Below are 15,190 nucleotides of genomic sequence, written 5' to 3' on the forward strand. Positions count from 1 at the left end.
AGGGGAATTTATAATGGGGAACAAAAGAATGTCTGACCAACTAAATACATACTTTGGTTCTGTCTTCACAAAAGAGGACACAAGTAACATACCAGAAATGTTGGGGATGTAGGGTTTAAAGAAGGAGGAACTAAGAAGATCTGTATTAGTAGAGAAATGATGCTGGGAAAATTGATGGGATTAAAGGCATATAAATCCCTAGGGCTTGATTTATAATTTATATCCCAGAGTACTTAAGTAAGCGGCTGTAGAAGTAATGGATGCATTGGTGGTCATCTTCCAAGATTCTACTGACACAAAAAGTTTCTACAGATTGGAAGGTATCTAATGAAACCCTGCTATTTAAAAAGGGAGGTAAAGAGAAAACAGAGAATTAGACCAGTCGGTAGTGGGGAAAATTCTGGAGTCCGTTATCAAAGATTTTATAGCAGAGCAATTGGAAAACAGCAGCAGTCAGCATGGATTATCGAAAGGCAAAGCATGGTTGTCAAATTTACTGGAATTCTTCAAAGATGTAAGTAGTAAAGTTGATGAGAGGGAGCCAGTGGATGTAGTTTATTTGGACTTTGAGGAGGCTTTTGACAAAGTCTTCAGTAAGAGATTAGCTTGTAAAATTGATGCGCATAGGATGGGGGGGGGGGGGGGGGGGGGGAGTGTATGGAGATGGATAGAAGACACACAGGAAACAAATGTAGAAATAAACTGATCTCTTTCCGGATGGCAGGAAGTGACTGGTGGGGTACCACAGGCATTGGTGCTATGACCCCAGCTATTCACAATATATATTAATGATTTTAATGAGGGGACTAAATCTTATATCTCCAAATTTGCAGATAATACAAAGCTGAGTGGAAGGGTGAGCTGTGAGGAGGATGCAGAGATCCCTCAGTGCGATGTGGACAAGCTGAGTGAGTGGGCAAGTACATGGCAGATGCAGTATCATCATGTGAGGTTATCCACTTCCTGGTAGTAAAAACAGGAAGACTGATTATTTGATTAGGAGAGGGAATTAAGAAGGAATTAATTGGTGTCCTCATAAGCAAGTTGTTGAAGGTAAGCATGCACGTGCAGCAGGGGGTAAAGGAGGCAAATGGTATGTTGGCTTTCATAGCAAGAGGATTAGAGTACAGGATCAGGGATGTCTTGATGCAATTATACAAGACCTTGGAGGCCACACCTGGAATATTGTGTGCCGTTTCGGTTTCCTTGTCTGAGGAAGGGTGCTTTTGCTATAGAGGGAGTGCTTGGAAAGTTTATTGGACTGATTCCTGGGATGGAGGGACTGATATTAGGATTAAATTCACTGGAGGTCAGAAGAGTATGGGGGAATCCCATAGAAATCTAAAATTCTAACAGGACTAGACAGGGTAGATGCAGGAAGGATGTTCTCAACGGTGGGGTGTCCAAAACCAAGGATCATTGTCTAAAGACTGAGATACGGAGAAATTTATTCACCCAGTGAGGGGTAAGCCTGTGGAATTTGCTACCAGCTGAAGCAGTCGAGGCCAAAACGTTGTGTTTTCAAGAAGGTGCTAGATATAATTCTTTGGGCTTGTGAAGATCCCGGATAAGATAACATTTGTCAGGATACCAGACAACAACCCCAAATACATTCTTTAATTTTAAAACTATGAGGAAAGGATACTTTGCTCCAGGAGTGATTCCACTGACCCATGGGTATCTTTTATATTAAAACAAACTTCATTATCAACACAGTATTAAGCTACCGTAACATAATTGAAAATAGTTTACAATTAACGGTTAAGCAATTTTTAACAATAAAAGGAAACATTTTTCTTCTAACTCATACCTTCCGTATCTCCAATCAAGCAAAATCCATCACAGGCCAAAAGCCACTGGCAAATACTGTTAGCAAACGCAAGGGGCGGGATTCTCCGACCCCCCGCCGGGTTTTGGTGCCGGGGATGTCGTGGGGGCGGAAATCGCGCCGCGCTGGTCGGTGGCTGCTGGCATCACCCCCCCAACGATTCTCTAGCCCGTGTTGGGCCAAGTGTCCGCCCCTTTTTGTCCGGTCCCGCCGGCATACGTTACGACAGGTACTTGCGGGCAGGACCTGGCTCCGTGGGTGGCTTCCGAGGTCCTCAGGGGATCTGGCCCCAGGGGGTGCCACCATGGTGGCCTGGCCCGCGATCGGAGCGCACCCATCTGCAGGCGGGCCTGTGCCGTGGGGGCACTCTATTCCTCCGCGCCGGCTGCTGTAACAGTCCGCGATGGCCGGTGCGGAGATTAACCCCCCCGAGCATGCGCTGCGATGACGCCGGCCGGCGGAGGCCCTTCGACGCCAGTTGGCGTGGCGTCAAGCCCCTTCCGCGCCAGCCAGAGCGGTGCGGCGCAAACCTAGACCGTGACGGCCCAGCGCTGGAGTGGTTCACGCCACTCCTTCGCGCCAGAGTTGCCCGCCCTGCTGGTTTCCAAAGAATCCCACCCAAGGCTACTTGATGTACACTTGAACAGAGATTTGTTAGAAATAGAACATATATAGAACATAGAACAGTACAGCACAGAACAGGCCCTTCGTCCCTCGATGTTGTGCCGAGCAATGATCACCCTACTCAAACCCACGTATCCACCCTATACCCGTAACCCAACAACCCCCCCCCCCCTTTAACCTTACTTTTAAGGACACTAAGGGCAATTTAGCATGGCCAATCCACCTAACCCGCACATCTTTGGACTGTGGGAGGAAACCGGAGCACCCGGAGGAAACCCACGCACACACGGGGAGGACGTGCAGACTCCGCACAGACAGTGACCCAGCCGGGAACCGAACCTGGGACCCTGGAGCTGTGAAGCATTTATGCTAACCACCATGCTACCGTGCATGAAAAGAGAGAGATCCTGTCAGGAAACAACCTGCAGATTGTTGTCGGGGTCAGACTACTGCTTAACCTGACAGCCTTTTGCAAAATCTGCTGCTCAGGTCCAATCTCCCAGCAAAACTAAACTGCTTGCTGCAGACCTGGCTCCTCCCATTAATTACAATCTCTATCCCACTAACTGGGTTTATGACCATCTTTCTGAGGTTAATCACAACCTCTCAATTATCTGAACCCCAGGGACTTAATTGCATCTCCTGCAGACACAAAATCTGCCTGTATGTTAAACCAGGATTTAAAAAATATTACTGCAACAGTTATATATTTATATACACCTTAACCTAGGCACTTAATAATTTTACTGCAAGTCATATAATACAACTATATAAAAAATTCCAACATTCGTCACAGGACTAAAGAGATCAAGGGATATAGGGGGGCGGGAAAGTGGGAACAAGTTGGATGATCATCCATGACCATATCGAATGGCAGAGCAGGCTCGAAGGGCCAAATGGCTTACTACTGCTCATATTTTGTTATCTCACTGATTGGTTGAACAGACACGAGAGGACTAAAGGGCCTTTTCCAATGCTCAAGGAAAAGGGCCATACGATTTACGAACAAGATGGGTAGATGGAGTTAAGATACAGATCCACCGTAACCTAACTGAATGGCAGAACAGAACAGACACGAGAGGACTAAAGGGCCTTTTCCAATGCTCAAGGAAAAGGGCCATACGATTTACGGACAAGATGGGTAGATGGAGTTAAGATACAGATCCACCGTAACCTAACTGAATGGCAGAACAGTCTCAATGCCTACCACTGTTGGGAAGGGGGAGAAGCAAGTGAAAATTAATCAGAAGGCAGTGATGCACGAGAGGGCAGGACATGCCAGAAAGAGAGAAATACAAGAGGTGAAAAAGGCAAACAGAATACAGACAGAAAAGCAAAGAATAGGAATGCAAGTTGAGACATGGAAGGAACATACAACGCAAAAGCAGCAGAAATGGGTAGAAGATAAAGCTTACTAACCAGAATAAAGATATAATTAAAAAAAAACTTATTCAAGGTGCAAAAACATCAATACCAATGAATATATGTTATCGCTGGCCTATAGCAGACAAGTTCCACCTTCCTGTCTTCAGCAATAGGCTGAAAGGTTTACAGTGCTCATTACAGTATTTCCTGCCAGAAGAACATCTTACTGCTCCTCCTGCCAGAAAGGTACGTGTTTTCTTTTCAAATTCAGGATTTATTGAGAAGCCAGTAGATAGAAAGTATGGCATTTGACAAAGAGAAAGGTATTTAAGGAATCATTTGTTGAAGCTCCTGTGTCAGTATGAAATCTCCCTCAATACCTAAAATTTTTAAAAAGGCCTGTGGCGCCCTTCCATTTACTTATATGATTGGTAATTCCAAGATGAAGCATTGATTTTTAGCATCAGTGATTGACAGCATCATAAATAAGTGAACAAATGAATGATATTCACTTTTGAATTCCTATTGAGAGCAACAATCAGGAATTAAAGGGCTGGCTTGTAGCCTTTAAAAATGACAAACAGACTGTGTGAAATACTGCCGATTGGGTCCTGCAGCATAATCTGCAAGGCTGCTGAAATGGAAGGATGAACAAAGGCTGCAGACTGGGATTTGCAGTCACAAAATGATTGAATGCGAAATTACACTGCAAGGATTAGCATCCGAAAATTTAACACATTCTCATGTAATTTTTGCTAGTTTAATTGAGGTGTTAATCTATTTAAAATAAATTAGTTAAATATCTTGAATATCATGTGTTTATAAATAAAGGCAATAATGTCTTAAAATAAAGGCAATTGCATTTGTGCAAGGATATTTGTTGAGTATACCAAAGTCAGAGATCGGCACATTTTTGGATACCAAATTTAAGGGATAGGGAGATAGTGCATGGAGGTTTAGCTAAGGTGGCTTGGAGGTTTAGCTAAGGTGGAAGATCAACTATGATCCTACTGAATAGCAGGAACAGGCATGGAGGTTTAGCTAAGGTGGCTTGGAGGTTTAGCTAAGGTGGAAGATCAACTATGATCTTACTGAATATCAGGAACAGGCTTAGAATGGCCTATTCATGCTTCCATTTCCTATGGTCTAACATAGGTTTGCAAAAACACACCTGCAGAACATGCTTACTTTTTCTTAGTGCATGATGAAAATTTGTAGATATGTGATCAACTTTAAAAACCAAACGTTAAAGAAATATTTATGGCTTGATGTCTTGCAACTAAGTAAGCTCTTGCTCTAAAGACAAGTGTAGGAAATAAACAACGCCTAGAATTTACACTAAGCATTTATAAAATCACTGGTCAAGTCCCAGCTTGAGTAATTGTGAAGACCATATTTTGGTAAGAATATTAAAGCCTTGAGGAAGACACAGAGCAGATTAGAATGGCACCAAGGATACAATTATGGGGGTCCAGATAAGCTGGGTTTCTACTCTTTACAGCAGAGGCGGTTAAGCAGACGTTTAAATGGGATACTGAAAATCATGAACGATTTTGATTGGGCAAAGATGATATTTTTTCCTATGGCAGGAAATGGCAGCAACCAGAGGACACAGACTTGCGGTAATCGAAAGGGAAACCTGTGGATCCGGTGTACTTAGATTTCCAGAAGGCATCTGGCAAGTTTCCACAAAGTTTACTAGGAAAATTACAGTTCATGGTGGAGGGGTAACATATTAGCATGGATAGATGATCAGTTAGCTGAGAAAAAATAAAGAGTAGGGATAAATATTCTGTGTCAGGTTGACAAGATGTAATGAGTGGAGTGCCACAGGGATTACTGACGGGGTCTCAATTATTTACAATGACTTGGATGAAGGCACCAATTGCTAAATTTGCTGATGACACAAAGACATGCAGGAAAGTGAGTTGTGAACAGCGTACAAGGTTTCTGCAAAGGGACATAAAACGAGTGGTCAAAATTTGATGGATGGAGAATAATGTGGGAAAATATGAACTTGTCCACTTTGGCAGGAAGTAAAGAAAAGCAGCATACAGTATTATTTAAATGGAGACGGATTGCAGAACTTTTGAGGTACAGAGGGATTTGAGTGCTCTGGTGCATGAATCAAGAAAGGTTAATGTGCAAGTAGAGCAAGTGATTAGGAAAGCAAATAGAATGTTGTCATTTATTGCAAAGAGAAGGAATATCTAAAAGTAAGGATGTTTTGCTACACCTGTACAGGACATTGCTGGGATCACATTGAAGGATACTTTGGACAGTTTTGGTCTCTTTATTTAAGAAAGAATATAAAAACATTAGAAGCAATTCAGAGAAAGGTCATTTCACTAATACCCAAGATGGGAGTTATTTCCTGAGGAAAGGAAGGGCAGGCTGAGCCAATTGGAGTTTAGAAGAATGAGTGGTAACCTTATTGAAACACTTAAGATTCTGAGGTGATTTGACAGGATGGAAGCTGAAAGGGTGTTTCCCCTGGTGGGAGAGTAGAACTGGGGGACACGTTTTAAAAATAAGGGATCTCCCATTTAAGATGGAGATGAGGAGAATTATTTTTTCCCTCAGAGGGTTGTGAATCTTTGGAACTCTCATCCCCGAAAAGCAGTGGTAGCAGAGTCAATTAATATTTTTCAAACAGATTTTTGATTAACAAGAGAGTCAAAAGTTATTGGGGTAGGCAAAATGTGGAGTTTAATAATAATCATCTTTATTGTCACAAGTAGGCTTACACTGCAATAAAGTTACTGTGAAAAGCCCCTAGTCGCCACATGGGTTAGGTGGATTGGCCATGCTAAATTGCCTGTAGTGTCCTAAAAAAAGTAAGGTTAAGGGGGGGGGGGGGGGGGGGGGTTGTTGGGTTACGGGTATAGTGTGGATACGTGGATTTGGGTAGGGTGATCATTGCTCGGCACAACATTGAGGGCCGAAGGGCCTGTTCTATTCCGCCGCCTGTTCGGATACAGAGGGAGAGTTCAGAATGTCCAAATTACCTAACAGCACGCCTTTCGGGACTAGTGGGAGGAAACCGGAGCACCCGGAGGAAACAAACGCAGACATGGGGAGAACATGCAGACTCCGCACAGACAGTGACCCAGCCGGGAATCGAACCTGGGACCCTGGCGCTGTGAGGCCACAATGCTAACCACTATGCTACCATGCTGCCCCATGTTGAGGCCACAATTAGATCAGCCATGTTCTCATTGAACGATAGAGCAGACTCGAGGGGCTGAGTGGTCTAGTCTTGCTCCTACTTTGTTTGTTTGTGTATGTGACTAAATTTCCAAGATGAAGGTGTATCCTTGTTGTTCCTATCAAAACATACACTGAAATGTATTGGTCTATTCTCCCAGCTTGCAAGCTTAATAATGTTGTACTTTACCCTACTTTATTCAGTTATTCCCATCAATTCTATCTTTTCTGCTTCCAATGCAATAATCCAAATCAAATAAATTTTGGACAAGTGATCCCAGCACTCATCCCTGTGGAACAACTGTCACACTTTTCCAGTCTCGGGGCTACCCTGAATTGCTATTCTACGCAGTCATTCTTGTCCCACCTCAGGAATTCAGTTATTTAGTTCATACTTTGATCAAGACTGCAGAGGTCTGGAACAGAGTAGGACTGGAGGGACTGAGCAATGGTGGGCAGGTTATCAGTGAGAATACTACTTGTTTGCACTGTTGCCAATTCCATCACTTTGCTGACAATTAAAAGTCAGTTGACAGGACAGGTAATTGGCTGGGTTGCATTTGTTCCATTTCAACTTGACAGGACATAAACTGAACAATCTTTCACATCACTAGCTAGATGACAATATTGTTGTACTGGAAGAGCTTGGCTATTAGTAAAGCAAGTTCAGGAGCACAGGTTTCAGTTGGATTTGCTGTTGGTATCTGTAGTCTTTGCTTTACCGTGCACTCAGCCATTTTCTTGATAATAGATGAGACAAACCGAATTGACTGAAGACTGCCATCTGTGCTGGTAAAGACTTTAGGAGGAAGCCAAGAAAGATAACCCATCAGCACATCCAGCTGAAGATTGTTGTGAATACTTCAGCATAATCTTTTGAATTCACACGTTAGGCTCTGCTGTACTTGAGGAAGGAGTCTTCCACGAGGCTGCCACTCCCATTAGTTGTTTAATTATCCAACACCGTTTGAGATTGGATGCAACTAAACTGCAGAACGTTGATGATTTCTTAGCTCTCAAAATCATGCTGCGACAGCTATTTAGCATTCACGTAGTAATTTATTGGGTTAGCACCTCATCATCAGGTCTGTGCCTGATATGTTCTTCTACATCCCTCACTGAACTAGTGTTGGCCATCCGGTTTAATGCTCATGAAGGAGTGAGGGATTGGCAATGACCTAAAGTTACAGTATACAATAAGCAATAACTGTCACTACAGGTAATCCCACTATATTTTTATCTTTTAATAGGTCTACATTCCTGAACTGTAGAAGAGCTCGGATTATCCAATTTCAAACATGGCAGCGTGTAACTTTAGTCAAACTTGGTACCTGATCAACAATCCTACATCTACCGATCAAGACACTGAATTCCAAGTTCAGCAGATGCAGCTGTTTCATGACAGCTGGAAGATTGCTTTCTTTACCATTTTATTGCTGTTCGTTCTCACCATAATTAGCCTGGTTTTATTAGCATTTCTCCATGAGCTGCTTCCTTGTTGCGTTTGTGCAAAGAACAAAAGTGTAGACGGCCTGCAAAATGAACCCCATGCTACAAGAACTGTGTTGAATACCACAAAAAGACATAAAGTTGAAATGGTATAGAAAATGATTCATTATCTATCTATAAAACAAAATAAAATAAGTTTATTGAAAATGTATTGCCATTTGATGTCAAAAGGAATGAAAAAGTCTCGAGTCTTAGTATTAGTCTGTAAGTACTGGATAAAATAATCAGCATATTAACTTGGTTCACAGTCTTACTAGAAAAGGTGAATGGAATTAAAAGTCTCCAGACACAAAGTGGTAAAGACATTTTTATAGTGAGCTGATTCCAAAGTCTCATAGTTTAAAACGGGAGTACTAAGGTTTCTCTGCTATTAATACCTACACCGAGATTAAGATCCATTAATATTCGATGCAGTTAATTATAAGTGGGAAAGATTCAGGGAATAAGAAATAGATAATGCTACAAGTGTGCATAGGGTGGGAGAATATAGCAGTGGTGCCAAAAAAGGCAATGATGCATCAATGTACTTACATACTGATTGCATGTAGTTACAATGTGGCACTTAAAAAATTTGCATTTAGGAATGCATCAAAATTAACCATATAAAAAGTACAGCATAGGGCAGCACGATGGCACAGTGGTTAGCACTGCTGCCTCAGGGTGCCGAGGTCCCAGGTTCGATCCCGGTTCTGGGTCACTGTTCGTGTGGCGTTTGCACATTCTCCCTGTGTTTGCGTGGGTATTGCCACCACAACCCAAAGATGTGCAGGCTAGGTGGATTATAGATCATAGAATATACAGTGCAGAAGGAGGCCATTCAGCCCATCAAGTCTGCACCGGCTCTTTGAAAGAGCACCCTACTTAAGCCTACGCTTCCACCCTATCCCTGTAACCCACCTAACATTTTTGGACACCAAGGGCAATTTATCATGGCCAATCCACCTAACCTGAACATCTTTGGACTGTGGGAGGGAACCAGAGCACCCGGAGGAAACCCACGCAGACACGGGGAGAACGTGCAGACTCCGCACAGTTACCCAAGCCGGGAATTGAACCTAGACCCTAGAGTTAGCAACTGTGCTAACCACCGTGCTGCCCTCGCTAAATTGTCCCTTAATTGGAAAAAATGAATTGGGTAATCTAAATTTATTTTTAAAAGAAGTACAGCATACTATAAAACCTTTTAATTGTCTGGCACAGGTCTAGCCTGAGCAGTCAATGTGATATAGCTAGTTCGTAGGCACAGTGAATGTAATCGACAGGGTCAGTTTATTATCAGAGTATTAATTAGGTGCTTATCTCAAGTCTACATACTGTGAAAGATTATCCTAAAGATCCACCATTACTGACAATTAAAGAGATTCAAAGATAACAGCATTTTGAATTGGGACTAACCATCTTGAAATGTAGACAGGAGATTCAGGCAACCATAGAGGACCTGTGTGAATATCTAGATCTTTACTAATATTGGGCAATCCTAAAGATAGGAGTTCTGAAGGGAAAGGCAGACACCAGAGTTCTCCCAGATTCTTTAAAAAAATTTTTTTAGAGTACCTAATTATTTTTTTGCAATTAAAGGGCAATTTAGAGTGGCCAATCCACCCAGACTGCACATCTTTGGGTTGTGAGAATGAGACCCACGTAAACATGGGAAGAATGTGCAAACTCCACACGGACAGTGACCCGGGGCCAAGATCGAACCCAGGTCCTCAGTGCCATGAGGCAGCGGTGCTAACCACTGCGCCACCATGCCCATGAGTTGGCCCAAATACTCAAGATTAACTTCCTGGGTGTGCCTAGAAAGAACAGGTCGAAACTACAGTAGTACAAAAAGATTGTTTTCAATGGCAAAGATTCTGTTGGATGTCAGTGGAGATCCATATGGGAGAATAACAGATTGAAATAAATAACTTCAATGTAAAACATGCAAGGTGCTTTACAGGAGTTATAAAAGATCTGATAACAAGCAACACAATGGAATATTAGGGCAGAACTTGGTCAAGTAGGTAAGTTTTAAGGAACACCTTAAAAGAGGAAAGGTAGATAATTTGGAGGTTTAGGAGGGAATTCCCAGTCGTAAGGCTTTGACAGCCAAAGGCATGCCTGTCAACAGTGGAGTAATTTGTAAAAGACCAGAAATGGATTTGCACAAATATTTCACACAGCTGCAGGAGGTTACAAAGAAGCAATGGAAGAATATGGAAAAAAAGATAAGAATATTAAATTCAAGACTTTGCTTAACCAGGGCCCAAACTAGGTCAGTGGGTAAAGGATGAATAGAGCTTGGTGCAACTTGGACTAGGCAGCAGAGTTTTGGATGACTTCAACTTTACAGATTATGAAAGATGGGAGGTCAGCCAGAAAGGTAGATAGGAAAGTTATACCCAGGGGCTACAAAAACATCCATTAGAGTTTCAGCAGCAGATGAGCTGAATTGGGACAAAGAAACTCAGCAATGTTTCAGAGGCAAAAATAGGCATACTTTGTGATGGGCATAGATATGTTGGCAAATGCTCATCAAGATCAATAAGACACCAAGGCAATAGACAATTTGGTTCAGTCTCAGGCTGTTGCCAGAGAGAAGGATGAGCTAGAATGAATAAAGTTTGTGTCAAGGACCAAGGACATTGTCATAAATCTTCACAATATTTAATTGCAGGAAATTACTGTTCGCCCAGTCCTAGATGTCAGTCCCAGCATAATTTAGAAAATAGTGAAGAAGTTAGAAGTGGTGGTAAATTAGAGTTAGGTGTCATCAGTGTAAGTATTTTCAGATGATATTTCCAAGAGTCAACATGTAGATGAGAAATAGGATGGGTGCCAAAGACAGATACTTGTGTCAGCACCAGAGGTAACAGTGCAAGGGAAAGAAGAGGGCCATTGTAGGTAATTCTCTGACTACAAATGGATCGATGAGTGTGGAATCGGGCAAGCGTTGTTCTACCCAGCTCATCGGCAGAGGAGAGGCATTGACGAAGGAGGGGATGAAAGGCTGCAGACAGGTTGAGAAGGGTGAATTACCTCTGTTAAGGTAATTTGTGATTTTGATAAGAACAGCTTTGTTACGAAGGGCAGAAACCGGATTCAAATGTGGTGTTCGAGGGAAGAAAGATGTGAATTTTGCGAGGGAGCAGCACATTCCTGGTCTTTTGAGAGGAGGTTTGCTAGAGTCACTCGGGAGGATTAAAACTAGTATGGCAGGAGGTGGGAACCAGAGTGTTATCTTAGAAGGGGTAATAGCTGACGGGTAAATAGAGAACAAAAATACGAGAAAAACATCACCCTGTCTGTTCAAACGCAGTGGTTTGGTGTGTATCTGACTCAATGCCAGAAGTATAGCAGGTAAGGCAGGTGAATGGGATTTACCCCAGAATACTGAGGGAAGCAAGGGAGGAAATTGCTGGGGCCTTAACTGACATTTTTGTAACCCCATTGACTACAGGTGAGATCCCAGAGGACTGGAGAATAGTTAACGTGGTACCGCTGTTTAAGAAAAGGAGCAGGGAGAATCCTAGAAACTATAGGCCGGTGAGCCTCACATAGGCAGTAGGTAAATTATTGGAAAGATTTCTCAGGGACAGGATTTATACCCATCTGGAAACAAATGGACTCATTAGCGATAGACAGTATGGTTTTGTGAAGGGTAGGTCGTGCCTCACTAACTTGATCGAGTTTTTTGAGGCGGTAACAAAGATGATTGATGAGGGCAGTGGATGTTATTTACATGGACTTCAGTAAAGCCTTTGACAAGGTGCCTCATGGCAGATTGGTACAAAAGGTGAAGTTAAACGGGATCAGAGGCGAGGTTGCAAGATGGATACAGAACTAGCTTGGTCACAGAAGGCAAAGGGTAGCAGTAGAAGGGTGTTTTTCTGAATGGAAGATTGTGACTAGTGGTGTTCCACAGGGATCTGTTCTGGGGCCTCTGTTGTCACCAGGATTTGTGGAGTGGCTGATAGTATTGAGGATTGTCAGAGGATACAGTAGGACTTAGGTTGGAGACTTTGGCAGAGAAATGACAAATGGAGTTTGATCCAGACAAACGTGAGCTCATGCATTTTGTAGGTCTAACAGAGGGGAAATATACCATAAATGGCAAAACTCTTAGGAATACAGAAAATCGGAGAGATCTGTGCATGCAGGTCCACAGATCTTTGAAAGTGGCAATACAAGTGGACAAGGTAGTCAAGAAAGCATACAGTCATTGGACAGGGCATAGAGTATAAAAACAGACAAGTCATGCGACAGTTGTATAGAACCTTGGTAAGGCCACACTTGGAATATTGCACACAATTCTGGTCGCCACACTACCAGAAGGATGTGGAGGCTTTGGAGAGAGTGCAGAGGAGGTTTACCAAGACGTTGCCTGGCCTGGAGTGTGTTCGCTATGTGGAGAGGCTGAATAGACTCGGACTGTTTTCAATAGAATGACGAAGGTTGAGGGGTGATCTGATAGAGGTCGCCAAGATTATGAAGGGCATGGATAAGAGTGGATGGGCAGACACTCTTTCCCAGGGTGGAGAGGGCAGTCACCAGGGGGCATAGGTTTAAGGTCCGTGGGACAAAGTTTAGAGGAGATGTGGAAGGCAGGTTTTTTCATACAGAGGGTGGTGAGTGCCTGGAACGCATTGCCAGGGCAGGTTGTGGAAGCAGATACATTAATGGCATTCAAAAGGCATCTTGACAAATACATGGATAGGATGGGTATAGAGGGTTACGGCACTAAGTGCTGAGGGCTTTGGCCAAGGGTGGTATCATGACCCTCAGAGGCTTGGAGTGCCGAAGGGCCTGTTCCTGTGCTGTACTATTTTTTGAAAAGGAAATTTAATATGGGGAAGTAGTTTGCAAAGTCAGAGGGATTAAGAGTTGATGTTTTTGAGGAGAGGATGATGATGCCAGATTTGAAGGGGAGGAGGACAGTGCCAAGGAGAGAAAAGCATCAATAATATTGGAACCAGGGAAGGAAGCTGGGTGGTCAGTAGTTAAATTGGAATTAGGCTGAGTAAGGGGAAATGGATCGCATGGTCTTTAAAAAATTTAATGGGGATATAGGCATCGCTGGCTATGCCAGCTGTTATTGCTCCATCCAAAATCGCTCTCAAAAAGATGGGGGTATGCTGCCTTATTGAATTGCTGCAGTCCATAATATGTAGGTACACCCACAATGCTATTGTGGGTGCTGGTATGCTCCAGGATTTTGATTCAGCAACAATGAAGGAATGGGGATATAGCTCCAAGTCAGAATGGGATGCATGGCTGGAGGGGGAACTCTCATGTGGTGGCACTCCCAGGCAACTGCTGTCCTTGTCCTTCTAGATGCTAGCAGTCATAGGTTGTGAAGGAGCTGTCCAAGAAGTTTTGGTGAGTTCCTTCAGTGCATCCTGCAGATGGTACATATGCTGCCACTGTGCGTTGGTGGTGGAGGGAGTGAGTGTTTGTGAATGGGGTGCCAAACAAGTTGGCTGCTTTGTCCTGGATGGTGTCAAGGCACTTGTGTGGTGTGAATGTGACTTGCCACTTGTCTGCCCAAGCCTGGACATTGTCCAGATCTTGCTGCATTGGACACAGACTGCTTCATTATCTGAGGAATTGTGAATGGTGAACATTACACAATTATCAGTGAACATCCCCACTTCTGACCTCATGATTAAAGGAAGGTCATTGATGAAGCAGCTGAAGATGATAGGGCCTTGGACACTACCCTAAGGAACTTCTGCTGCGATGTCCTGTGGCCTTTAACGACCACAACCATAGAACATACAGTGCAGGAGGCCATTCGGCCCATTGAGTCTGCACCGACCCACTTAAACCCTCACTTCCACCCTATCCACATAACCCAATAACCCCTCCTAACCTTTTTGGTCACTAAGGGCAATTTATCATGGCCAATCCATCTAACCTGCACGTCTTTGGACTGTGGGAGGAAACCGGAGCACCCGGAGGAAACCCACGCAGACACGGGGAGAACGTGCAGGCTCCGCAGACAGTGACCCAGCGGGGAATCGAACCTGGGACTCTGGCGCTGTGAAGCCACAGTGTTATCCAATTAGGCTACCGTGCTGCCTTAACCATCTTCTTTTGTGCTAGATACGACTCCAACCAGCAGAGTTTCACCCCGATTCCCACTGACTGTAAATTTCTTGACACTACACACAGTCAAATGCTGCCTTGACGTCAACCACAGTCGCTCTCGCCTCACCTCTAGTGTTTAGCTCTTTTGTCCATGTTTGAACTAAGGCTGCAATGTATTTGAAACAAGGCTGCAATGAAGTCAAGAGCTGACTGAGCCGAGCAGAACCCTAACTAATCAGGCTGTTGCTAAGCAAGTACCACTCGATGGCACTGTTGATGGCCCTTTTTACCACTTTACTGATGATTGAGGATTGACAGATGGGATGGTAATTGGCTGAGTTGAATAGGTCCTGCTTTTTGTGTACAGGACACAGCTAAGCAATTTTCCACATTGCTGGGTAATGTCAATGTTGTAGCTGTATTCGAACAGTTTGGCTAGGGGCACAGCAAGTTATGGAGCATAAGTCTTCAGCACTATCGCCGGAATATTGTCAGGACCCATAGCTGTTGCACTATCCAGTGCTTTCAACCATTCCTTAATATCACGTGGAATTAATCAAATTGGTTGAAGCGGATATCTATAAT

The 15,190-nt window shown here is 43.5% G+C and overlaps 2 protein-coding genes across 4 annotated transcripts in view; one reads left to right on the forward strand and one right to left on the reverse strand.

Annotated features, from left to right (window-relative positions):
* gtf2e2 (general transcription factor IIE, polypeptide 2, beta) overlaps positions 1-15,190 on the reverse strand; it is a 64,872-nt gene that overhangs the window by 25,653 nt on the left and 24,029 nt on the right. The gene's annotated exons all lie outside the window — the stretch shown is intronic.
* On the forward strand, positions 3,979-8,680 carry smim18 (small integral membrane protein 18). 2 transcript variants are annotated; one of them, XM_038792339.1, is made up of 2 exons: positions 3,979-4,063; positions 8,275-8,680. In XM_038792339.1, exon 2 carries the CDS (start codon positions 8,323-8,325, stop codon positions 8,626-8,628), a length of 306 nt encoding a protein of 101 aa, XP_038648267.1. In that variant the 5' UTR covers positions 3,979-4,063; positions 8,275-8,322; the 3' UTR covers positions 8,629-8,680. The 2 variants fall into 2 exon arrangements, with proteins under 2 accessions (XP_038648267.1, XP_038648268.1); XM_038792340.1 differs by lacking the exon at positions 3,979-4,063 and adding an exon at positions 5,380-5,495.

This window comes from Scyliorhinus canicula, chromosome 3, assembly GCF_902713615.1.
Source record: "Scyliorhinus canicula chromosome 3, sScyCan1.1, whole genome shotgun sequence".
In the NCBI taxonomy this organism is placed as follows: Eukaryota; Metazoa; Chordata; class Chondrichthyes; order Carcharhiniformes; family Scyliorhinidae; genus Scyliorhinus; species Scyliorhinus canicula.